General features: G+C 38.3%; 1 protein-coding gene across 2 annotated transcripts; it reads left to right on the plus strand.

Annotated features, from left to right (window-relative positions):
- The first annotated feature begins 53 nt into the window (after positions 1-53).
- On the plus strand, positions 54-27,082 carry MRPL47 (mitochondrial ribosomal protein L47). Of its 2 annotated transcripts, none has more exons than XM_041731865.1 (7): positions 54-181; positions 2,942-3,093; positions 4,063-4,123; positions 15,656-15,752; positions 21,418-21,548; positions 23,151-23,246; positions 26,883-27,082. In XM_041731865.1, exons 1-7 carry the CDS (start codon positions 84-86, stop codon positions 27,004-27,006), a joined length of 759 nt encoding a protein of 252 aa, XP_041587799.1. In that variant the 5' UTR covers positions 54-83; the 3' UTR covers positions 27,007-27,082. The 2 variants fall into 2 exon arrangements, with proteins under 2 accessions (XP_041587799.1, XP_041587800.1); XM_041731866.1 differs by having other exon boundaries at positions 79-181; positions 3,003-3,093.
- The last annotated feature ends 130 nt before the right edge of the window (positions 27,083-27,212 follow it).

The raw sequence follows: 27,212 nt of genomic DNA on the forward strand, positions 1-27,212 counted from the left end.
ACCCCCCAGGGTACGAGACACCGGAAGTGACGTGATTGGAGGAACCAGCAGCGGGCATTTGTTATTCCCACTTCCGTGGGAACATGGCTGCGGCCAGCGTCGGCGTTCTTTGGAGAAAGGTCTTAACCGGCTTGAAGGCTCCCAAGTTGCTTAAAAGTTCTCAGGCCCTAGCTAGCACAGGGTAAGTGATGTGACGAGTAGATCTGTTCTCCTCTCCGACTTCAGATCTTGTTTGGTTGCGGAGATGCTGAAGACAGCGGAGAGGCCGTGCGGATGGCTGAGGCCGAAGGCACCCGCGTGAGGAAGGAATGACCTTAGAGAAGTTGCCCACCTGCCACGTTTCCGTTCCTTCCTTAGAGGTTTTGTTGTCTCCTACTGTGGGCCAGGCAGTCCATGGGGTCTGTAGGTAGTATTTGTTGAATTAAACCTGGAGGTACAGAAGCATCCTGTTTGGGTGAGTTGCCCTGAAGAGTTTTTGGTTATGGAACTGAAGGCTGTGTCAGATTCGGATGGACCAAAGAGAAGGGGGCTTTGTACTTCCAGAATCTATTCCAAAGAGATTGTTCAGTAATGTTGAGTGAATAAATGAAAGTAGTCAAATGAAGGAAAAGAAGCCCGTTCTACATATGATGTGCATAATTTCTGGAAAGGCAGCTTGTTTTCTGGACGGACCGACTTAGAGTTTATGGTATATGGTTTCTTCCCTTTTATTGGCTTTTGTTTGTAATGAATTGAATTTTATACATAGTTGGATGCGTCGGATTTTTACAAATTGTTTCTTATTATTTCCTTATTTAATTGGCTCCACACTCGGAGTGGAATCCATCATCGGTCTTAAGAGGAAATAATGTATGTGCCCTTGAACCCAGCACAGACAATTGCTGAGCATCTATTATGTACAATACTATTACTTATATTTACCTTAGAGATAAGAACTTTTTTCATTTTGTGGAGGCTCTAAGGTTGTAACTTAGTAAAGATGGCAAACTTGGATCAGTTGTTTCTTCCTCATCATCCTTTTTTACTTCAAAATCAATTTTAGATTTTTATTATTAAATGATCATCTGTTCATTTCAAACCAATAGAAAAGTTGTAAAAGTACTACAAAGAATGACCATTTTTATTTGCCTATTTTCATTTTTATTATGCAATCCTTAGCAATCATCACATTTTCTATATCTTTATATCCATGCCTTTATGTATTCTTTTGAGCTATTTGAGGCATGTCAGAATTGTAAACAGCATGACACTTTCAGCATGTATCTCCTAAGAACCGGAACACTGTCTTAATAACTACAATACTACAGTGATCACACTGGAGAATTTAACATACTATAATTACTGTTCTTTTACCTAGCATACAGTCCAAATTCAAATGTCTTTAATTATCTTGCTAATTTCTTTTTCTTTCTTTCTTACTAGGGTCTAATCAATGATCTTTCATCACATTAGTATGTCTCCTTAGTAATCTTTAATCCAGAACATTTTTTAAAAAGATTTATTTATTTATTCATGAGAGACATAGAGAGGCAGAGACACAGGCAGAGGGAGAAGCAGGCTCCCTGCAGAGAGCCCGATGTGAGACTCCCATCCCAGATCCCAGGATCACACCCTGAGCCAAAGGCTCAACCGCCGAGCCACCTAGGCATCCCTAATCCAGAACATTTTTTATAAAATCAGCCTTTTTAGATTGTCCCTCCATTTGGATTTATCTTCTGATTGCGTCCTTGTGGTTAGATTCAGGTTAAGGTGTTTTGTTTTGTTTTGTTTCGTTTTGTTTTTTGGTAGGAATTTAACACTTGTGATATACTTTGCTTTTGTATTATAAATGATTACAGCTGGTTAGTAAATATTCTTTAAAAACATTTTAAAATTACTGTACATTAAATTATCATACAAATGCACAATAATTGGGGCACCTGGATGGCTCAGTCAGTTGAGTGTCCAACTCTTAATTTCTGCTCAAGTCATGATCTCAGGGTCAGGGATTAAGCCTCCCTGCCCCAAACTGTCTCAGCACTCAGCATGGAATCACCTTAGGATTCTCTCTCTCTCTCCCTCCACCCCTCCCTCTGCACACAAGCATACACATGTGTGTGCTTACCCACTCTCTCTTAAATAAATAAAATCTTTTTTAAAAAACAAATACACAATAATTTTTTAACCATTTTCTGGTCACATATTTACATTATTATGAACTTTTGGATATCACATGATGCTTTAATAGACATTTTTATTTATCAGTTTCCATATATAATATTTTTACTTGAAGTTTCTAGATGAGGAATTACTGGGTTGAAGAGGGAAGCATTGAGGCTTGTGATAACATGTTGCCAAATTAACTTTCAGAATTTTTTATTTGCATAAATAACCACTAGCAGTGTATGAAAGGCCTAAAAATGTTACTTTGAAATATAATTATATTAGTGAGGTGGCTGCCTGGCTAAGTCTGTAGAGCATGAGACTCTTGATCTTGGAGTTGTGAGTTTGAGCCCCATGTTGGAGCTCACTTAAAAAATAAAAAACAGGGGATCCCTGGGTGGCTCAGCGGTTTGATGCCTGCCTTCCGCCGGGGTGTGATCCTGGGGTCCTGGGATTGAGTCCCTGTGGGGAGCCTGCTTCTCCCTCTGCCTGTGTGTCTCTGCCTCCCTCTCTCTCTCTGTGTCTCTCATGAGTAAGTAAATGAAATCTTTAAAAAAACAAAATAAAATAAAATAATGTCAATATATTACCTCCAAAATCGTGAATATATTAACTTCTGAAATTAAAGGGTAGCAACATCTATAATGCAATATTAAAAATAATTTCTAAAGCATTTTGTTTGTTTCTTGTGTAGAAACCCTGAGTAATTTTTTATAACATTATAAATGAGGAAATGATTCTGATTATTGCTTATAAAATCCAAATGTTAAACTTTAATCACTTGTTTATATATGTTCAGTTGCAGGTTTTCACTTAGTCTTTTGCCTAAGAATATACCAAATGTCACATCTTTTCACCAGTGTAGATTACTTCATACCACATTGTCAAGGAAAGGACTGGAAGAATTTTTTGATGACCCAAAGAACTGGGGGGAAGAAAAAGTGAAATCTGGTAAGATATTTGGGTTGATTAATATTAAATATAATTATTGAACCCTCCATCATTTGGGGATTATTTATGAATCTTGGAAATCATCTAGTTTTTTCCTTTTTTGATTTCCTTTGGAAATGTGAAAGAAAATTAAAAGGAAATGTAATAAGAGTTGTTTGTTGATTGGCAGGTTGGCAAAGGGTTTAGAAGAGGAGTAGGTTGAAATTATTAACTGAGGGGCACTGGGGTGGCTCAGTTGGTTAAGCATCCGACTCCTGATCTTTGCTCAGGTCATGGTTGCAGAGTTGTGAGATTGAGGCCCATATTGGGACTCTGTGCTGCTCAACCAGGAGTGGCTTGAGATTTTCTCCCTCCCTCTGTCCTTCCCCCCACTTCCTTGCACATGTACTGACTAAATAAATAAATAACATACTTAAAAAAGAAATTGTTGGGGTGCCTGGGTGGCTCAGCACTTGAGCGTCTGCCTTTGGCTCAGGGTGTGATCCCAAAGTACCAGGATTGATTCCCACATCCAGCTCCTTGCATGGAGCCTGTTTCTCCCTCTGCCTGTGTCTGCCTCTCTCTCTCTCTCATGAGTAAATAAATAAAATCATTTTAAAAATAAGTAAAAATTAAAACATAAAAAAATTGCTAATTGAAGTGAAATTTAAGGTTTGTTTTAGATTTCATTTTTGAGATAAATATTATTTTATAATGATATAAAATATTTTGGTATTAAATTTTGGAAATATATTCTATATTAATAAAACATTTTTCGAATGCTATTGCCAATCACGTTACTAATATTTTCATGTGTTGCTTAATTTAATGCAAATCTAATTACATGTTATACTATAATAGGCTAACATTATTCATTATTATATTTTATAGATAATAGATAAAGAAATAGGCTTAGAGAGGGTAAATAATTTGCCACAGGGCACATACCTAGAAAATTATTTCATGTTGTGAATTTCATAATTTTAATAGGAGCTTCATGGACGTGTCAGCAATTAAGGAATAAAAGTAATGAAGATTTACATAAACTTTGGTAAGTATATTGAGTACATTAATATGTAGGTGTTCGAGGGATGCCTGACCGGCTCAGTCCATAGGGTACACGGAGGGACTCTTGATTTTGGAGTCATGAGTTCAAACCCCACTTTGGGTATAGAGATTACTTAAAAATAAAATCTTAGGAAATATATATGTGTAGGTGTTTGAAGCAGTTAAAGTGTAACAGTAAGGTATAAGCATTATATATATTTGATGTAAGAAATTAACATAATTTGTCTTGTAATACTGTGGATGATATGTAAAACCATTAAAGATTTGATAAATATGACAGAAAAGCAAGAGTTCAGGGTGATGAATGGTTTCTCAGTGGCTGAGTTACAGAGGTAGTCAATTTCTTGTAGGAGATGGAAGTGTGTATCTTTCTCTGTTGGAGCCTGTAATTGATTCTTTCCTGTTGAAGATTCTATTAGGGATCTGTAATTGACATTTTTTCCTATAATTGACAGGAAGTGGTGTGACTCCCCCTTCCAACATCTCTTCCATCATCTCCAGTCCACTTAAGTTAGGTTTTATTTTATTAATTTTCACATTTCCACCTTTTGATCAGGATTTTTCCTCAGAAGCAGTGCTGATCAAGACTCAGTTTTTCTTTATTTATTGGTTTTGTCCTTCAGTGCCAGGAAGGACCTTTCCTGGTTGTCCTGTCCTACCTTGGAGGGAAAGTGCCTAACAGTTGGGAACCACTTAAAGGTCACATTTGAGTAACAAGGAAGGTTAAGAGGGAGAATTCTCAGGTAGTTCCTGAATAAGTTTATATCTTTTCAAGGTCCCAACTGTTGGAGATCATTTCCTTATTAAGTGCATCGTTTTTTTTTTTTTAATTTTCAGTATAATTAACATAGTGTTATGTTAGTTTCAGGTGTATGATATAGTGATTGAACAATTCTATACATTACTTAGTGCTCATCACCATAAGTGTATTCTTAATTAATTTCTTTCACCTGTTTTACCCATCCCCCGCCTCCCTTTTGGTGACCATCACTTTGTTCTCTATAGTTAAGACTCTGTGGTTTTGTCTCTTTTTTACTTTGTTTTTTATCTTAAATTCCACATACAAGTAAAATCATATGGTATTTGTCTTTCTCAGACTTATTTCACCCAGTATTATACCCTCTAAATCCATCCATGTTGGTGCAAATGGCAAGATTTCATTCTTTTTTATGGCTGAGTAATATTCTTTTGTTACACATAAACCATATCTTCTTTATTCATTCATCTATCGATGGATACTTGGGTTGCTTCCATACTTTGGCTATTGTAAATAGTGCTGCAATAAACATATGGGTGCATGTATCTTTCCAAATTAGTGTTTTAGTATTCTTCAGATAAATGCCCAGTAGTGAAATTACTGGATCATATGGTAGTTCATCTACATTAAAAGTAATTGATAGGTATGTAGTTATTTTGTTACTGTTGTATGATTGGTTTTGTCCTTCTTCTTTGTTCTTTTCTTCTCTTGCTCTCTTACAGTATGCTGGCTTTCTTTAGGGATGTATTTGGAATCATTTCTTATTTTTCTAAGATTTTATTTATTTGACACAGAAAGAGAAAGGGAAAGAGTGTGAGCACAGGCAGAGGGAGAGGAAGAAGCAGGTTTTTTTTATAGATATCTTTATTTTACTGCTTTTGGGCTTCCTACTTTCCTTATTCCTGCTTATCGTCTTTTCATTCAGAGTCCACTTTAACATATTTTATAAGGCTGTTTTAGTGATGAATTCCTTTAACTTTTGTTTGTCTGAGAAACTGTCTCTTCTTTTCTGAATAATAGCTTTGCTGAATGATAGAATATTGTTGGTTACAGGTGTTTTTTTTTTTTTTTTAAGATTTTATTTATTTATTCATGAAAGACAGGCAGAGGGAGATGCAGGCTCCATGCAAGGAGCCTGATGTGGGACTCAATCCTGGAACTCCAGGATCATGCCCTGAGCCGAAGGCAGACTCTTAACCGCTGAGCCACTCAGGTATCCCAGGTTTTTTTCTTTTAGCACTTAAAATATATCATGCCATTTTCTCTGGCCTCCCAAGTTTCTGCTGAAATCAGCTGATAGCCTTATGGGTTTCCCTTGATCAGTACTTTTTGCCATTTTCATTACTGTGTGTCTTGGTGTGGACCTCCTCGGATTGATTTTGTTGGAGGCTCTCTCTGCCTTCTGGATAAATTTCTGTCTCCTTCCACATATTCAGGAAGTTTTCAGGTATTATTTCTTCAGATAACTTTTCTGCTCCCTTTTCTCTCTTTTCTCCTTCTGGGATCCCAATAATGGGAATATTATTATGCTTGATGGTATTGCTGAGTTCCCTAACTATTTTCATTTTTCTTTCCCTTTCCCTTTCAGCATGATTGCTTTTCATTACTCTGTCCTCCAGATCACTCATCTGTTTTTCTGCTTCCTGTAGTCTACTATTTATTCTCTCCAGTGTGTTTTTAATTTCAGTTATTGAGTTGCTCATCTCTGATTGGTTCTTTTTTATACTTTCTCTCTGTTTGTTGAGGGTCTCACTGAGGCCCTCCATTTTTTCTTAAGTCCAGTGTGTATCTTCATGACCATTACTTTAAATTCTCTGTCAGGAAAATTACGTATGTCTGTTTCATTTAGATCTCTTGCTGTGATTTTGTCCTTTGATTTGGGACATATTCCTCAGTCTCCTCATTTTTGTCTAACTCTCTGCTTCTGTTTCAGTGTGTTAGGAAAGTTAGCTACATCTCCTACTCTTGAAAGTAGTGGCCTTATGAAGAAGAGGTCCTATGGTGCCCTATAGTGCAATGTTCCCTGTTCACCAGAACCTGGCAATTTAGGGATATTTCCTATGTGTGTTGTATGCACCCTACTCTTGTGGCCGGTCTAATCATCTGCAATGATTCACTTTGTGTGTTGTGGCAGGGTTTGGTCCCTGTGCTGTTAGTGGGCTGTCTGAGGCCACCTTGGCTTGAGTTGGGTCAGACCAGACATTCACCAGAGCTGCAGCTGCACTGAACAACAAGGTATTCTCCCTGTTGTCCCCTAAGAAGCATTGTTGGGCAAGATCTGCAGTCATGCCAGATGTCTGCTCTCAGTTCATTGCTGGGACCACAGTGGAACTAGTATGTGTGGTTTTCTTCCTCTCTCCTCCAGATAGTAGTCAATTTGGGGTGGTGCTGACCCCTGTCAGGGCTGCTTGCACACTTGTCCGTCCTTGTCTCTTGTTACAGTCTTAATGTTTTAAAGTCTGTTTTGTCTAATATAAGTATTGCTACCTTAGTTTTCCTTTTACTGGCTTGTGGCACCATTTTGGATGGACTCCTAGTGAAAGAGCTGGAGGGAGCAAGTCCACAGAAGAACACAGGGGCAGGTACATGGGGTTAGTAGAGTTTGCACAGGTCTGCTGTGGGAGGAGGCCAGGTTGGAGGAAGTAGATCTGCAGAAATAGATGGGGGCCAGGCACACTATTAGCAAGCTAGATGGAGAGTGTATGCACCACACTAGTTCTTGTAGGTGTCCATGTATCTAGGCTGGGGAGTAGGGGAGGGAAATAGTGCCTGCAGATTCCTTTGTTCATAGACAAGTCTCCCTAAGATCCTTGCCCCTCCAGCGTAGGCCCTGAAATTAGACCCTAGGAGTGTTTCAAACTGGTGCTCTGTTTTGTATCTCAGTGGAGCTGTTGATTATACTGTCTCTTTAAGGATGGGGACCCAGTTTCCTTTCACCCTCAAGTCTCTTGGACCCAAGCCTGTTGATTTTTAAAGTTGTAAGTGTTAAACCCCGGTGATTGTAAGACCTTTAGAAATTAAGCCCCTCTGCTTCTCAAAGGCAAATGTTACAGGGATTCATCCTCCCAGGATGGGTCCTCCATGCCTGGGGTGCCTGGAGTAGGGTCTGCTCTTCTCCCCTCTCTGTGTCCAGCCTGTCCCTTTTACAGATAGTCCCATGGCTTTGTTTGGCTCTTCACTGCGTCTCCACCTTTTCTGCCCTCTTCAGTGTGGCCTCTTCTCTACGTTTACCTGTGGAAAATCTGTTCTGCCAGTCTTCAGGTTGTTTTCTGGGTTATTAACACTGAGGTGGATGTTACCTAGGTATATCCATGGATGAGCCTAGAATCCTTTACTCTGCTCTCTTCCACATGTCTGGGTACATTTTTTACAAAAGTTTAACAGGCAACAAATACAAAAATTTAAAGTAACTATACAAAATATAAGAAATAACAATCCAAAATTGTTTTCATGATTCTAATCTAAGACCTAGGTCTGAAAGTCATCAACCAAAAATATTTATTGGTAGTTATTCCAACTTAGAGGAGAAAAGTTCTCCCTACAGAGGCAAACCCAGAGTTATGTGTGCCTCCTGCAAGTCTTCACTTAAGGTGGTCATGAAAGCAAATAGTGGATACTGCAAGAACACCCTGGAAGAATCAATCAAGTGTATTTTGGAAGATATAGTGCAGGTGTAAACACGAAGCGATGGTTAACTTTTGCAAAAAAAATAGCAAAACTTCAAAGTTGCATTAAAACAGTATTATCTTAAAAGAACTGTTTGAAAACACATACTATCCAGTGATACAACCTGTAAGGTTACATATTTAAAGATCATGAATTTGGAAAAGAATCCAGAATCAGATAATAGTTTAGATGAAAGACTTGTTAATTCTGAACCTTCTAACTCTTCAGAAAAAGCAAGTGAAAAAAAAAAAAAAAAAAGAAAAAGAAAAAAAAAAAGCAAGTGAAAAAGTAGTTTGACACAAGATCATGATGAGGCTGTTTCTGAAGGCCATAATGAAAAAAAAAAAAAAGAGGTTCCCCTTTTGCAAGCATTTGGGAAATATGCACAAGAGTATTTTCTTTCCACAAAAGAGATAGTAGAACCAAATAGGAAAAGGTATGCAGGCCTGGTCTAGACATGTAGAGAAAGCTGTCTTATCACAAGTCTGCTTCAATTCCAGGAAATTTATATTCTCAAGACACTAGATGGTGTGCAGGTCCAGTCATTGTTTAGTGCTTTCTCTAGATATGTCATGTGAATATAGGATTCTGCTCCTTGGATTTGGTGGCATGAGGTTGAAGAGAGTCTTTCTGAAGGTGTCTTTTTCAAAAGCCAAAATCTTCAGGTTGCAAAGTGTAATGCTTAAGGTAGTCATCTTCAGAGAGTGCACTGTGAGAAGATTGCTCTACCAAAGCGTGGTTATTTTTTTTTCAATATTTTATTTATTCATGAGAGAGAAAGGGAGAGAGAGCGAGAGAGAGAGAGAGGCAGAGGCACAGGCAGAGGGAGAAGCAGGCTCCATGCAGGGAGCCCAATGTGGGACTTGATCCCGGGACACCAGGATCACGCCCTGGGCCGAAGGCAGATGCTAAACCGCTGAGCCACCTAGGGATCCCCAAAGTGTGGTTACTTTTAATGGAAGTAATTAGGTCTTTATATTATTGATGTAGATCTTCTATCAATTATGGGTCGAAGGAAGCAGGAGCCAACTACATTGAATGTCCTGTGACTATCTCAGAGGGTAAAAGTTTATGAAGTGTCAAAAAAGTCAGATCTGAGATTTAGAAGGACTAATAGCAATGCTTTTGGTAAAGGTATTTGGAGGGTGTCTACAGATTTTGCCATTTGAGTCTTAACAATGCTGTTAGTGCATCAGCTACCCTAAGAATTGAGGATGATATACACAGTGAAAGTGTTGTAAAACCAGCCATACAGCACAGAATTCTTGAAGCACCTAACCAGTAAAGTGCATCCCCTAATCACTGTTGATTATCCCTATCACAGGTAGGGATAATCTTTTTCTAACGGTGTTAGTCACAAAAGAAGCATTGGCCTATCTACAAGAGAAAGCTTTGGTCCAGTAAGAAAACATAGAAACCAAGACTAAAACATGTATATCCATGAACAGGGAAAATGTATGAAATTGATTTGTGTGAACTGGTTTCCTTGTATTCTATTTTGGGCAGGTGGAACAAATGAGGTAGGCACTTTTTGTGTCCCCACCCTCCCCCCACCCTCACTGTAGGTTCATGAATACTGTCGTTGTGTCATTAGACCACTGGTTTAATGCATGTACAGTGGTAAGAAGTGGGAATTTAAGAATTTCTGGTAGGGCAGGATTATTACTTGGTTCAAACCAGAGTTTTCTCTTCTTATGAAACACTTATTAAGTTTCTAGTATTGTTATTCCCTTTCTGGAGCAATTGTTGGATATTTCTGATAACTTTTTTTCCAAATTATCGTTTGGGAAACATCCCTTTGGACCATGACAGAATTTTGGCTGTTGATTTCCTTGAGAGCAGCATTTTGGGTGGAAATATCAGTGAGGTGGTTTCCTTTGGCCTCCAGGGACTTAAGTCTGGAATCCCCTGGAACCTTAATAATAGCCAGAGCAGCCAGTAAAAGTGTGGCATCTAATAAATTTTGGACATAGGAGTTATTTTTAATTTTATCCCCATTGGAGGTAAGGAAACCTTATTTCCGTAATATTCCAGGGTCATGAGCTACCAGAAAGGCAAACAGGCTATTGGTATGTTTGCGGTTTTACCCTTGGCCAAAATATAAGGATGGTTAAAGGAGATTATTATTTCTTCAGTGGCCTTAACTTAAGGGTGGTGGCAGGAATAGCTCTGAGACAAGGGGGATCCCCTGCCATAGGGTCTAGTTGTTAGCTTTGATACCCTGTGGGTTGATGATGATCCCCATGTTTTTAGGTGAGTACTCCCAAGGACATTCCCTTCTCTCTTACAAAGAGGAAAAAGGAGAGTTGATAATTATGATATCTGAGGCCAGGCTTTTTTTTTTTTTTTTAAAGTTCCAAAGGCTGTGTCTTCCTGACCATTCCAAATAATAAGGTCAGGTTTGTCATTTTTTAGTAAAGCATATAGAATTTGAGTCATAAGAGAGAATTTTGGGTTTCCATTTCCAACAGTAGCCAGCAAGTCCAAGAAAACCTTGTAATTGGTGTTTAGGTTTAGGTTTAGGGAAATTCAGGATGTCTTGAAGTCTACCTGGATCCAAATGTCCTTGTTCCAAGATCAGGTGCCCTAAGTATCAAACCTAAGTTTGAACACTGCAGTTTTTCTTTGGAGACTTTATGTCCCTTTAAGACCAAAAGTTGTAACAGATGTTGTCTTCCTATGCAGAGTTTTGAGAAAGGGAGTGAGAAGCAAATCATCTACATATTATAAGAAAGCAGAGCCAACAGAAAACTTTATTATCTAAATCAGTTTTTAAGGTTTGTGAAAGTAAGAAGGCCTCTGTAGCATTATAGAGCCCTGGGGCATTACTGTCCAGATGTATTTTCCATTCTTCCCAAGTGAAAGCAGAGAGATAGTGGCTATCCTTATCAGCTCGAGTACTAAAATATGTACTCCACAGATCAGTTACAGTGAGAAATCTGCTTTCTTTTTTTTTTTTTTTTTAAAGATTTTATTTATTTATTCATAGAGACGCAGCTAGAGAGAGAGAGGCAGAGACACGGGCAGAGGGAGAAGCAGGCTCCATGCAGGGAGCCAGACGTGGGACTCGATCCTGGGTCTCCAGGATCACGCCCTGAGCTGCAGGTGATGCTAAACCACTGCGCCACCGGGGCTGCCCGAGAAATATGCTTTCAATGGGAATGGATGTCAGTAGCATATTGGGTATGCGCGAAGCCATTAGGAACAAAATGCCAAGGGAGAAAAGTGGGGTTTTTGGTTTGTTTGTTTTTAAGGATTTTTATTTATTGAGAGAGAGAGCAGAATGAGAGAAAGAGCAAGAGTGGTGGGGATCTGTTGGAATCTTCATGGGAGATGCACTGTGGATTCTGCCAATGTCGGTTGAAGATCTTGCCCATAAAGACAATGGTAGCTGATCCAGTAGGGACAAATGATCAGTATCCCCAGACCTACAGTGCTGTCAGAGATGGAGCAAATAATAGATGTCAGAGGGCCATTTAATTTACCTACTTGGCCGGTAGCCCAGGTAGCTCAGCGGTTTAGCGCCGCCTTCAGCCCAGGGCCTGATCCTGGAGACTCGGGATCGAGTCCCATGTCGGGCTCCCTGTGTTGGAGCCTGCTTTCCCTCTGCCTGTGTTTTTCTCATGAATAAATAAGTAAAATCTTTAAAAAAATTTTTACGTAATTTTCTATTTTGATTAACTACCTGTCAAATTCTAGAATTATATCCCTGTTTTGGAAGAAAGAAATTCTAATATGGTGTTTCTCTAAGAACTAAGGAGAAAGAGTTCTGTCTCTCAGAGTGCCTAGACAAATGGGAATAGGTTCAGACAGGAACCTGTTGAGGTTTATTAGAGATCCCTACTACTTGAATTGCTGTAGTACTCTGAGGCAGAAGCTTTATGGCACTGGGGTTGAGCTCCAAGTGCATAGCTCTCATGTCAGTAGAGAGAGATTAATTTCCGTTCCGGAGAGTGGTTTCTCTGAGCTGATTAAGAGGGACGATTGGGAAGACCTCCTGTTGTTTCTCAGAACCCTATCATTAGGAATTAGGAGAACATTGGGAAGGCTGGCTAATGGGCTGAGGGCTCCTGGAGTGTTTAGGTTGGTAACAATTGTTTTCTTTTTCTTTTTCTTTTTTTCTTTTTCTTTTTCTTTTTCTTTTTTTTTTTTTATGTGTTGGCTCTTTGCAATAATAGAAACTAGGAGGGTTTTTGTTTTGTTTAGGGGGTCTTCATTTGCAAGGGTTGAAAAGTAAGAATTTTAATGGTCTTTTAGGTGACTCCTCCAAGGATGCAAGTAAGCTCATTTGCCAAATTAACTAAATCTGGAGTGAATGTAGTTGCCCTTTCCATCCTAGTCTTTGTAACTAAAACAGAAGTATCTTGGTTCAGTCCATTTATATGATTAAATGTTACCCAAGTGGATCCAACATGTAAAGGAAGACAATTTTCTTTAAAGATAGTTTGGAGTCAATAATAGTATTGACACGTTCACCAAGCTTTTGTGTATGAGCTTGAATTTCTTTCTAGTCATCAGGCTTAGGAAAAGATACTGTAATTGCTTGGTGGAAATTTCCAGTGAGTGTTCTAGCATCTTGCCAAAAATTAGGGATCTGTTTCTCTAAATCCTTTTGGGATGTTTCCACCAGGCTAGTTTCATCTAGTGTTTGGTCTAGCCCTCACCAACAAGGATGTGGACTAATTAATCTGAGAGACCAGATTGTTGTGTTGGAATGACTATGCTAAATTCTTCAGCAAACCTCTGGGTTTGCTGAAGAATTCTTTGCCTGTTAGTCTAGAAATTATATTTTGCAGAGAGGCAATTTTAGATTCCTGATAACGTTTGGAAGTTTGAAAATACTAAGCCAATCCCATTTTATCTTGGCAATGTTAGAGCCGTAGCTGTCCAGTGCAGTTTGGAAAAAAGTAAGTTTGGGGAGATGTCCCATATGGCCACGGAAACCCCAATTCATAGTTGTCAGTCAAATGTATGGGGGTCCTGGAACTTGCTATTGGCATGTGAAGTAGAGGGACAGTCTTCTGGGACTGAACCTTTAAATCTGTGGAATCTGGCTCTACAGATAGTGTCAGAGAAGTGGTGTTGAAAAAGTCAACATGTATTTGGCGTCAGGATGGAAAAAACCTTTCATATGGTATCAGAAGTGTTATGTGTAGAGCAGTACAGATTCATTATAGAAAAGTTAGTTGTGGGATCTCTGGGTGGCTCAGCGGTTGAGCGACTGCCTTCGGCCCAGGGCATGATCCTGGAGTCCCAGGATCAAGTCCCACATTGGGCTTCGTGCGTGGAGCCTGCTTCTCCCTCTGCCTGTGTCTCCACCTCTCTCTCGCTCTATCATGAATAAATAAATAAAACCTTAAAAAAAATTAGTTGTATAAAAGCACTGTCACTATAGGGTATTGGTAAAGGGATGGTCAGAGCTGTTTAGCATTCATCTTGGCTAAAACCAAATAATTTCTCTTCTGCCAACCCCTTCCCCCAAATCATCTTTTTCTATAGCTTAAAATACCCTAGTGCCGGGGCCCCTGGGTGGCTCAGTGGTTGAGCATCTGCCTTCAGCTCAGGTCATGATCCCTGGGGTCCGGGGATCGAGTCCCACATCAGGCTCCCTGCACAGCCCGCTTGTCCCTCTGCCTATGTCTCTGCCTCTCTGTCTCTCATGAATAAATAAATAAAATCTTAAAAAAAAAATACCCCAATGCCTTTGTGTCATTTTCAGTGCCCTCCACATTTATTTCCTTTCCTTTCTGCCAGCTCTAAATCTCAAACAGATGTATTCACAAACTTATCCCCGCTTCAGCTCTGCCACTTTAGTGCCTTTGGTTATGTTTGCTTTGGTTTCCTATCCAGCCTAACAAATCCCATCTCTCTGAAGATGGTAGCTGATCCAGGATTGGATCCTGGAGAGATCCAGGATCTCTGAAGAGATGATCTCTTGATCATCTGAGCTGGAAGAGATGTGTTGCCGCCTTCCCACTTAATTCTGCTGCTTGTCTGTACCACTCAGTACACCACATCACATTACAATTTCTGAGGCAGCATAGTAGAGTAAAAATAAAAAGAATTATGCACATAAGGAGTCTAGAATTTGAATCTTGAATTAGCTATGTGCCTCCAGAATACCTTGCATCTGTCAGCTTTACTTTTTTCTTTTAGAAAGTGGAAATAGTACCCACCTCAAAGGGTTGTTGTGAGAACTAAATGAGGTAATATATATAAAATGCTTAGCATATTGCCTAGCATATCATAGGCACTGAATAAATGTTATCTTTCATCTTCCCTCCCCACTTTTTTTTTTTTAAGATTTTATTTATTTATTCATGAGAGGCAGAGAGGGAGAGAAGCAGAGACACAGGCAGAGGGAGAAGCAGGCTCCATGCAGGGAGCCTCATGTGGGATTCTATCTTGGGTCTGCAGGATCAGGCCCTGGACTGAAGGTCGTGCTAAACTACTGAGCCACCTGGGCTGCCCTCCCCACTTTTTTTTTTTTTTTTTTTAAGATTTTATTTATTCATTCATTTGACAGAGAGCGAGCACATAAGCAGGGGGAGCAGCAGAGGGAAAGGGAGAAGCAGACTCTCCACTGAGCAGGGAGCCGGATGTGGGGCTTGATCCCAGGACCCCGGGATCACAACCCAAGCTGAAGGCAGGCACTCAACTAACTGCGCTACCCCTTCTCTCTCCACTTGGAATGTAGGGACTGGTTTTTATTTTTTTATAACTCTTGGCACTTAATACAGTATGTAGCATGTGGAAAACTTATTAAACAAATGAATAAGAATCAATACAGCTGTGTTTAAAGGATAATTCTTTGTAATGATACTTTGTAAATCGAGATTTCTAAAGGACTTTTGAGTACAGATCATCAGTTTTGATGTCAAAAATTACAACCTTAGGGGCACCCAGGTGGCCCAGTTGGTTAAGTATCAAAGTCTGCAGTCAGCAGGGAGACTGCTTGAAGATTCTCTCCCTTTGCCCCTCCCCCTGCTCCCTGTCTCAGCGTCTCTATAAAATAAATAAATCTTTTTTAAAAAATTATAACCTTAATGTAGCCATAGAATAGCATCACAAGCTTTGTGTTCTTTGCTATAGGTATGTTCTACTGAAAGAAAGAAACATGCTCCTAACTCTAGAGCAGGAGGCCAAGCGGCAGAGATTGCCAATGCCAAGTCCGGAGCGGTTAGAAAAGGTAACATTTATGGGAGGCTGGAGACTGTTGTGTGGGATAAAAGCCAAAATATGAAAAAAAAAAAAAAAAAAAAAAGCCAAAATATGTAAATGTATGGTTCCTACATTTCTTGGCAAGTAGATTTCTTTTTTTTAATTTGTTTGATTTTTAGTAAATGTACAGAGTTGTGCAACCATCACTATTTTAGAACATCTCTATCACCCGAAAATGAAGTGTCACGCCCATCTGTAGTCACTCCCCATTCCCACCTGCAGACCTCAACAGATATGTGGTTTTTATTTCTCTTGAATAAATACGTAGGAGTAAAATTACTGAGTTGTAAGGTAAATTTATGTTTAATGTTTTAGGAAACAGCCCAACTTTTTAAAGTAGCTATCCATTTTATATTTCTAGTTCCGATTTAACTACTTCCTTACCAGTGGGTCAAAGTGGTTTCTTTTTTTAAGATTTTATTTGTTTATTCAGGAGAGAGACAGAGAGAGAGGGGCAGAGACATAGGCAGAGGGAGAAGCAGACTCCCTGCGGGGAGCCCAATGTGGGACTCGATCCCGGAACTCCCGGATCACACCCTGAGCCAAAGGCAGATGGTTAACCACTGTGCCACACAGGCGTCCCTAGGTCAAAATTTTTAATACATTCTTTTTTTTTCAATTGTAAAAAACATATAACACCAAACTTACCTTTTTAGTCTTTTTTAAATGTGTATTCCAGTACTGTTAAGAATATTCATGTTACTGTGAGAAGGTCAACTTTTGTTCAAATTGGGTTTTCTTCATCTTTAAAAAAGATCCCAAGGCACCTGAGTTGAGCATCCGGCTCTTGATCTCAGCTAAGGTCTTGATCTCAGGGTTGTGAGTTCAAGCCTCACATTGGGCTTCATGTGAGGCATGGAGCCTACTTTAAAAAAAAAAAAGAAAAATCCCTTAGGTTCATTATTTCCACTCCTAGAGGTAATTAGTTCTACGTGTTTCCTATTTGTCCATCAGAGTTTTTCTCTGCATGTAGAAGTGTGCTTCATTATTTTTATTTACAATAAATAATCATCTAATTTGGTTATGCCGTATAAACTCTTCTGACATTTGCATTTTCCACTTACCTATTATATCTTGGATATCTTTCCCTGTCTGTATATGTAGATCTGCCTCTTCTTTTTCATGTGTCACACCGTCCACGTTTAAGCTAGTTCTTCTGTATAGACTTTTGTTTGTTTGTTTTATTTCATTAGATTTCTCAGGGATTTTTGCCTGGATTGCTTGTGAAGGCAGCTCTTTGTTGATGTGTCTATACCATAGTAAGTAGTCCATGAGAGTGGAGCTCAGCTTTCTGCCTGGCCTCAGCTGTGCTCCGCTTTGCTTCCTCTGCACTATTCAACAGCTGTCACTGCCACGCTGCCTCTAAGAGAGGACCTGATATCCCTGCCCAGAGTCTAAGAAGCTAGTGCATAAAATTTCAGTTATTTACCCTAACTAGGAAGAAGTTATTCTGACTTAGTGAAAATTGAAATCCATAGCATATTTGTTTCTTTAAACTTTATTTTAACATGAGACTGACAGAAAGTTAAAAAGAGTGGTATAGAGGTACCTTTCACCCAGTTTTCCCCAGTGAATGTTTTACCGCATTTGCTTTATCCTTCTCTGCTTCCTTCTCTAAATAACACATTTTTTTCTTCAGAAGTTTAAAAGTTAGAGACATGATGTCCCTTGATCCATAAATAGTTAAATATATGTTGACCAAAAAACAAGGATAGTTCCTTATATAACTGTTGTACAATTTTCAAAATCAGGAAATTAACATGATACGGTACTATTATCTAATCCACAGATCTCTTTCATCAGTTATCCTAACATCCTTTATAGCAGAAGAAAATCCTGGATTATTCGTTTTCAGTTTTTGCCTCCTTTAATCTGGATACTCAGTTTTTCTTTGTGTGTCAGGACATTGACATTTTTATTTTTATTTTTATTTTTTTATTATTTTTTTTTTATTAATTTTTATTGGTGTTCAATTTAACAAAATACAGAAAAACTGTATCCATCAATTCACAGTGCATATTCTAAGCACCGCGGATTTTTGTTGTTTCTGATGTTACGAGTTATAATTTTGTTTCTATTTTCCCATTTCTCCCCTCTTTATTTCTTACTACATTTTCTTTCCTATGAAACATTAATGTTACTGTACCTTCATTCACTTGATTCACTCAGATTTCTTCATCCGTTGATCATTGTTATTTGTGTTTGCTAATTGCTGATTTTCCATTATCATACATTCTTTTCATTCATTTCGATGGACACCGAGGCTCCTTCCACAGTTTGGCTATTGTGGCCATTGCTGATAGAAACATGACATTGACATTTTTAAAGAGTCTAGGCCAATTTGGATTTGTATAATATTTATACATGATGATTGGATCATATAATCAGAAATATCATAGAAGTGATACTGTATTCTTCACAGTGCATATTAGGCACAGGATGGGGATTTTTGTGTGTTACTGATGTTCACATTAATAATTTTGTTAGTGTGGTTCTGCCAGGTTTCTCCACTGTGTATATAGTTACTAATTTTTCTTTGTATTGAAATCATGTAAGTATACTGTAATTCTTCAAACTTGGACTCACCAGTTTTTGCATCTGTTGATCAGTTATTACTATGATGTTTGCTAAATGGTGATTTTCTCATTCCATGATTCATTCTATTTTGATTGGTTAGCTTTTTTCTGTAAGAAATGGTTTTCCCTCCTCTTTCTTCCTTTCCTATCACTGCAGACTCCTCGATTCCAATTTTATTCAGTGAGTTATAATTCTTTAATATCATCATCCCAGATTTAATGACCAATGTGAGTCCCTTCAAGCTGGCCCCTGTGCTCTCATCATTCTTTCATGAGGCATAGCAAGTTATTCTGGATTTGTTTTGTACTTCTCCTGCCCCAGACCTGGAATCAGTCATTTTACAGAAGAATACCCTGATTCCTTTTAGTGGAGAATGATGTATTTAGAAACTAAGATCTGGGTGGTAAGTTTCCTCATTGCTACACAATATTTATAAAGTTTTGAGATTTTATTTTCAGATATATTTGCTAATTCTGTTAAGGAAAGTTACGTTTTAGAGAGTCTTAGTAAAAGTGCATTGGCTATTTATTTGGTGGAAAAGCTTTTGCTTTTGCTTGTTCTAAAATTCTTAAACTTCAGAATATCCCCCCTCCCTGGTTTAAAAATATATATTTCGATGTGAACTTCATCTCCATAGGCCCTATATGTGGACCTATTTCTGAATAAGTACAATCCAAAAATAATGAACATTTTCTCCAGATAAACTAGTAGCAATTTTTTTTAAGCCTCAAATATATGGAGTCTTCTCAGTGTTTTGTGACATACTACAAAGGAAAATTTATCAAGAAAAATATTTTAAAATAATTATTCTTAATTTAAGATATAAACTGAAGATTTGGAAGTGTGTAAGGATACTCTTGGCTCTGGAATAGTTAAACTAGAAAGGAAAGAAAGCTCTTTTATAGGTTGATTTGTTTTGAATAAAGTGTATCTCATTGATACTTCTGATTTTCCTTCTCCTCTGGTGGCATGAACATGAGTAATCAGATGTTAGCTTTGTGGACTGAATAGCCATTTACTTTCTTTGTAAGCTAACATTAGATTTCAGTTAGGAGCCCGAGAAGTAACCTTGTAAGGAGAACTCTAATGTAGTCCGTTAACAGCCAGGCTTACTAAGTTCCTAAAAGCTACACCTTTGTGTTAGACCCTGACCAATCTTGTTTCTTTACTCTTTGAAGTGTGTCTTCAAAATAGGATTCACCATTCTTACCCATCTTTTATTTTTCAGAGATTTTGTAGAAATTCATGTAGTAAAGAGGAAGTACACGTGGCTTCAGCTGCTCAGTGTGACTTTAATTAAAGAAGCAAGAGCAGAAGCACTGAGTGTGAGCTGAATGCAGCGTATGAGGTGGTCTAAATTTGTGTCCTTCACATCTCTTGGGTCCCACAGTCACCTGAAAGACTATCTTTTTTTTTGTTCTGTTTTTCTAATGTGCACACTTAAAAAGGGGAGGGTACAGGGGGAGAGAGAGAGAATTTTAAGCAGGCGCCACACTCCTCATGGGGCCTAATGTGGGGCTCAATCTCATGACCCTGAGTTCATGACCTGAGCCAAAATTAAGTCAGAACTTAATCAACTGAGCCACTCAGGTGCCCCTAGAAGATTATAATCTAATCTTCCCCACTTCCTGTTTTTGAGGGCTCTTGCAAGAAACAGATGTGTATATGCGATATTTCTACTTGTTATGATGCTCATGGATACTATAACCAGCTAAAAATGCCTCTCAGTATTTAGAACTATGAAAAAATTTAGCTTATCTGTCATTATAGTAACCAAATATGAATATTCATTTATAAAAAATATATATATTATCTTACCAATATATTATTATATGCGTTGTAAGACTCAATAGAAGTGGTGAAGAGATAAAAATAGATGATGTTCTAATAGGATCTTCTTGCATCTTGATGGATCTTTGGAAATTAGGATCAGGGTAGACTGATACTCTGTTCTCTGTATTAGTAGCAGCTGACAGGTCAAAACATCTGTGTCTGTGTGTTAGGGGACACTGATTAGTTGAGGCCAGAACATGAATTTTAGTATTAAAAAGTAGCAAACTGTTATCGATTAATAGCTCATTGAATTTTGAAATAACAGGAGTCAAATTGGGTGTCCATACGGAATCTCTGCAAGTGTATCCCACGCCAAACAAAACTAATACATATATGTGAAAATTTGAGCTAAGTAGATTTTCATTTAAATGAACTAAAGTTTTGGGGTGCCTGGGTGGCTCACTTGGTTCAGCAGCTGGCTCTTGGTGTCAGCCCAGGTCATGATATCATGGGTTGTGAGATCAAGCCCTGAGTCAGGCTTACACTCAGCAGGAGTCTGCTTGAAGATTCTTTCCCTCTGCCCCTCCTCCAACTCTCATGCATGTGCAGGTTCTCGCTTTTTCTCAAATAAATAAATCTTTTTTTTTTTTTTTAAGATTTACTTATTTATGATAGACATAGAGAGAGAGAGAGGCAGAGGCACAGGATGAAGAAGAAGCAGGCTCCATGCCGGGAGCCTGATGTGGGACTCGATCCCGGGACTCCAGGATCGCGCCCTGGGCCAAAGGCAGGCGCCAAACCACTGAGCCACCCAGGGATCCCCTAAATAAATCTTTTTAAAAAATAAATGAAACTAAACTTTAAAAAAATTACAAAAAATATTATAAACACCCAGGTGTGCATACCTGTGCCAAAAAGATTTTTAGGAAATATTTGACAGAATGGTTCTTTGGCAAAAATACTCATTAAGGTTTTCTGTAGCATAGTCTTTTTTTTTTTTTTTTTTTTTTTTTTTTTTTATTTATGATAGTCACACAGAGAGAGAGAGAGGCAGAGACATAGGCAGAGGGAGAAGCAGGCTCCATGCACCGGGAGCCCGACGTGGGATTCGATTCCAGGTCTCCAGGATTGCGCCCTGGGCCAAAAGGCAGGTGCCAAACCACTGCGCCACCCAGGGATCCCTGTAGCATAGTCTTTATGTTTTTTTTGGGAGGGGGTTGTTTTTGTTTTTTATATTTGTTGTAGGTGATTGTTGAAATTATATCTTCTTATTCTCTTACCAGGTAATAGATTCCATGGATGCATTAGATAAAGTTGTCCAAGAAAGAGAAGATGCCCTAAGACTTCTTCAGACTGGTCAAGAAAAAGCTAGACCTGGTGCTTGGAGAAGAGACATCTTTGGAAGAATCATCTGGTATATAGTTTTCGTTGTGGTTTTTCTAAGATGAGAGTGGAAGTCTCATGCCTCACTCTCTTGTCTAGTATCTTTTATAAAAACTCTCACCATATGAAATATATTACAGATGTATCCAATGTAAACAGTGGTCCCTAAGCCCCTTTGGGGCCCTAGTACATGAATGAAGGTAGCATTATGTGGTAGGCTAGGCACCTGATTCTCGTGATTCAATTACTTGTTCTTTATGACAGTAGTTCCTAATCTTATGTCAGTTATATGACCTTTAGAGAATTTGATTAAAGTTATATAGATCCTTTCCCTAGAAAAATGTACACATGCACATATAATTTCAAAGGGTTATAAATACCATGAGGCTAATTTTTAGGATACATACCTGCCCATTATGAACCTGAAATTATAAAAGTTCTCAAAACAAAACAACAAAAAAAAGAAGTTCTCAAGGAATAAGGCCATATGAACCCATTTCAGAGTTTGCTCCCAGTGCCATGAGGGTAAGCCCTAGTCCAAATTATGAAACAGTTTATTTTCATAACATCTTTCTACCGTTTGTCCCTCTAGTTCCTGAAGTTCTTTCAGACTTTGGGAAAGGATCTGAATATAAATAATTGAAAAGATCCAGTGTAATCTGTCTCTTCCAGGGCTTTTTTACATTTGGATTAAGCTGCTAAAAGGAAGCGTACTTGGTAGAATTTTAAGCATCGGTCAGCAAAATGAAGAAGGCATTGTGCGTGGCTGGAGACTCCCTGTACTCTTGAAATTAAACAAGTTATAATAGTGCTTACTCATTAGATAGGATCTTTTAATGGAGTTTGCAGTAATGGGGCTGCTTGGAGCCAAATGTAGAGAAGTAGCTGTACTCTGTGTAATCTAATACAGAAAAGAGAAAAGTTACCAAAACATCTAACTAGAAACTTTATTTTTTACTAATATTTATTTGGATTAATTCAGTTGAGATCAATTAAGAAAGGGTGGAAATAGAGGAGAAAATCTGTGTCAGTATTAGAATCTGGATGAGTGCTGTTCTATTCTAGATTTTTAAAATTTTCCTTTTAACTTTTCCAGAGCTAAACAAAGTAGTGAACAAAGCAATTATATCATCTTTCCAACGTAGCTTATTAACTCAAACATTGTAATTCCAATGCCTTTTCTCTAATTTTCTATTGCATGTTATAAGTATTGCATGTTATGATATTTATAAGATAGCCTTTTAAATGCAGAGCTCCTTCTTAAAAAGTTTTTTTTCTGTCAAAAAGAACATATGGCATATCATAATATATTAATTATGCTAATGTTATTGCAGACGGAGAGAATCCTAAGCAGGCTCCATGCTGAGCACTCAGGGCTTGATTTCAGGACCCTCTCAGATCATGACCTGAGGCAAAATAAAGAGTCAGGTACTTAACGACTGAGCCACCCAGGCACCCCTGTAAAATCTTTTAAAAGCCAGTTTTTAAAAAAAGCCAGTTTAAAAAAAAGCCAGTTCTATGCATTTTATTGAAAACATATTTAGCTCAAAGATGGCTGAAACTCTGTTTGTAAAAAGTGAAAAATATATTAAATATTTTCTAGTAAGGCAGTATCTTTTTGCTTTCTTGGCAGGCACAAATTCAAGCAGTGGCCTATACCTTGGTACCTAAATAAAAGATACAATAGGAAACGATTCTTTGCAATGCCCTATGTGGAACGTTTTGTCAGGTGAGCACAGTACCCTTAATAACGAAACTTACCTTTTCATTAGATGACACAAGTTAAGCTTTTACATAAGTAATACATGTTCGTTATGGAAAAAAAAATAGAAGAATCAGGTAGAAAAGATGAAATTAAAGTCTTACATAATCTCACCATCCAGAAATAGCTTCTTTTAACATTCTAGTGTATATGCTTTCAAAAATTTTTATTGCCTTTCTGTTCGTCAATCTCTATGTAAGTACACGATTAAATTCCTCTCTAATGTGAAAAGGAACATCCAAATACTTTACATAACATATGAGCTCATATTTATTGCAAGGTTGATGAAATGAAAAGGGGCTAGGGTGAGGAGAGGAGCCTGCTGCATTAAATCTGAAGTCATATTATCTTACAGAATGTTGATTTCCAAATATTTTCTATAAAATTTTTTTCTTCATTGGGTTTATTATTCAACAGGGAGAATATATATATAGGACCTCTGTTATAATAGTAGAGTGAAGTGGTTCCATAAGACCGCAGCTAATAATTATAAAAACAAAGAAGGATTTTAGAAAACAGCTATTTTAGAACACTAGATCCACATCCAAAAGCAGACAGAATCCAAACTGCAATTGGAAGGGGAGAGAATTCAGGTCAAGTGTGCTGCTCAATTCCCATGGCAGTGGCTGCGGAGAGAAGCAGGGTGGGGAGAACATCAAGGTTACTGGCTAGAGATCAGAATTCAAGGCAGGAAAGCAGCTAGAAATTTAAGTAAATTCTGGCAGCATAAAAAAACCACAGCTTTTAAACAACTGCCTTAGATCATATGGTCTACTTTCATCAAGAGTTCTTTAAAAACTTACTTTCTCTCCCAAGATGATATTTCCATACCATACATACATACATACATACATACATACATATGCTTAAAAAATAAAATACATCTTTTAAACTGGACTTTCAGATCTTATGGTATATTTTAGAAACATAGTTTAAATTTTTCGTCTTTCTCATCAAACTAGCTGCCTCTCCTTATTTCCAATTTGATCTATTGTAATGTGACTTCTAATAAAAGGTATGTATTTCGTCTTCCTCTTTGTTCCTGACACAGGGCTCCTAAAACCCCTGTGGGGATGGGGAGTGTCTTCTGTTATGTTAATAACTTTTGGAGAGCACCTTGCGATGGGGTCTAGTTGCCAGAGGAACCACCTTCGAATAGCTGGTTGAAACTTTCAGGCCCACTCCCTGATTTCTGGAGAGAGGAAGGGGGCTGGAGGTGAATCAGTTGCTAGTGGCCAATGATTTAATCACGCATGCCTTTGTAATGAATCCTCCATAAAAACCTAAGAGGACAGGCAGGGTTCAGGGAGCTTCCCTGTTGGTGAGTGGCACTTGGTGATTGGAGAGTGGAACACCCTACTCCTCCTTGCCCTATGCACCTCTTCTGTCTGTATGCTGAGTTTCTATCCTTTTATAATAAATCAATAATGTAGTGAGTAAAAAAAAAAATGATCTAGTGAGTAAAGGGATTTCTTTAATTCTGTGAGCAACTCCGGCAAATTAGTCGAAACCAAGGAGCGGGTCTTGGGAACCTGAGTTATAGCCAGCCCGTCAGAAGTACAGACAACCACCTGGACTTGGAACTAGCATCTGAAGTTCAAGAAGGGAGAGGGAGTTGTGCGAATTTCCAGGCTGTAGCAGGTTGTTGAGCGCAGCTGACAGCCTCTGATCCAATTCCCACCTAGGTAGTGTTAGAATTAAGTTGACGTCTCAGACATTCTGCTTGTGTCTGAGAATTGCTTGGTGGGGGGGGGGGACCACCATCAGTGGAATTAGGTTCAGAACCCCTTGATATGGTACATCCATTCTACACGGGCATTAAGCATCCCTCGTCCTTTTCATCAGCAGTCCTTTAGATGCAGTCAGTCTTTAATTCTGCCTGCAGGTCTGCGTCTTCCTTTGTACTCCGGCTCTGCCCTAGTGCATTCCCTCTTCATCAAAATGAAATTTTTTTTTTTTAAGATTTATTTATTTATGATAGACACAGATAGAGAGAGGCAGAGACACAGGCAGAGGGAGAAGCAGGCTCCATGCCGGGACCCCAACGTGGGACTCGATCCCGGGACTCCAGGATCGCGCCCTGGGCCAAAGACAGGCGCCGAACAGCTGAGCCACCCAGGGATCCCCTCAAAATGAATTCTTGAACATCTTCCTTACTCCAGTCCATTCAAATACTGCTTCCTGGCTAATTTTCCTCAAACCTTTCTATCACATCAGCACTGTTGAAAAATTTATAGAACAAATCCCAACTCCTTCCCACCCAGTGTTTCCACAACTTAAGTGTTACCTGTTTGTCCTTCATAAAAGGCAGACCTTCTCCTTGTTTCCTGAACAGTCTTGCTCATTTTCCCCTCTTTTGCTGCTCCTTTATTTACAAGCCTGAAATTTCCATTACTCACACTTTAAGGCCCAGTTCATGATGATAAGCAATTGAAGAAATTTATCTGTCCTTTTTCCCTCCACGATTTCTCCAAGCCTAATGTGCTATTTGGTTCTTTTGTCTCTTATTCGTGTAAGGTGAAGCTATAAATACTTTTAAAATGTGTGAGAATTTATTAATCCAGGGTCACTCTTACACGCCTTACTATGTATGTTCTAATTATTGTTTTTGAAACTACATTTCTTAGCCTTACCTTCAGAGCATGAAGCATAATCTTCTGAAGTCTTAAGAATAGCTAACCTTTATTCTCTCATATGGGTTTATTATTATTTTTTAATGGCCAAAATTTAGTTGGAGCAAAGATTGATTAATAGAGTGACTAATATGATTTCAGCTTTGCTTAGCTTTTACATTTAACTTACAAAATAGCTCATATTTTTAAAAAAATACATTTATTTTGGTCTTCACCCAAATGGAATTAGTCTCAAATTTCTGACCTCTCTCACAGCACTAGCATATTAAGATATTCATCGCATCTCTCTTAATTCTTGTTTTATAAACTTTTGCCTAGTGATCAATAAAATTTCCTGGAAAATATCAACTCGAGTACAGTAGAGGCTTGACATCCATGAATTTATTGTTAGCAATTTTGATTCGTAAGTGACCCTACAGGTTGAAAGAATTTAGCTGAGGCACAAATGCTTCACGCTTTGGGATGCTGATGGGTAGAAGCAAACTCCCTTAGAGAGCGGCAAGTCTAATTAGCACCTAATCATCATCTCTTAGTAGTTTTATTCTCTATGTTGCAGGGAAAAATGAAATGGTAGACTGAGTGCTATTTGGAATTAGGGGAATTCCTAAAACTCTCAGGATGTATTCTCAGGATACAAAAAAAAATCTATTGTGTTCAGTAAAAACTGGTGCTTTTAAAATAAAATATAGAAAGGTAGCCCAGTCTCTTACAGGCTCACAAGCTCTGTTCATTCTTTTCAGGTTGGAAAGAGAGGAATTGGTATAGGGTTACAGATGGTTTTGATTTCATGTTCATCTTTGACTTGTGTAGGTTTGCAGTGATTTTCAAGTTTAATAGTCTACATGACACACCTAATATGGAGGCTGGCATGATTTGGGCTTTTCAGTAATTGATTTGGACATATTTTGATGGTACTGAATTACAGGGGAATATTTATGTGTAAATTGCTCTTATGCTTTTATTATTCTAGACTGAGACTTGAGAAACATGCCCGCATTGAAGCAAGAAAGAAAAGTTTAGAGAAAAAGAAAGAAAAATTTCTTCAGGAAAAGTTTCCACATCTTTCTGAAGCCCAGAAGTCTAGTCAAGTCTAAGATGTCTGAGTTCAAGTTGCCATTTTGTTTTCCTTGGATAACAGTCTATATACAAAAGTAAATATGTATTAATTTATAAAGAAATTGTGTTTTTAGTCAAATGACTATCAACTATTTTAATTGTTAATATAGCATGCTAACTCTGGGAGTGGTCATACTTCTGCCAAGATTTTTAAAAAATCAGGTATAAAGTTCAAATACCCACT

This window comes from Vulpes lagopus, chromosome 17 (assembly GCF_018345385.1).
Source record: "Vulpes lagopus strain Blue_001 chromosome 17, ASM1834538v1, whole genome shotgun sequence".
NCBI lineage: Eukaryota > Metazoa > Chordata > Mammalia > Carnivora > Canidae > Vulpes > Vulpes lagopus.

Coding starts and splice junctions, on each gene's coding strand:
- MRPL47 (XM_041731865.1), top strand. CDS start 84: ATGGCTGCGGCCAGCGTCGGCGTTCTTTGGAGAAAGGTCTTAACCGGC. Junction 182..2,941: donor CAGGCCCTAGCTAGCACAGG/GTAAGTGATGTG, acceptor ATATATGTTCAG/TTGCAGGTTTTCACTTAGTC. Junction 4,124..15,655: donor GAAGATTTACATAAACTTTG/GTAAGTATATTG, acceptor TCTTTGCTATAG/GTATGTTCTACTGAAAGAAA.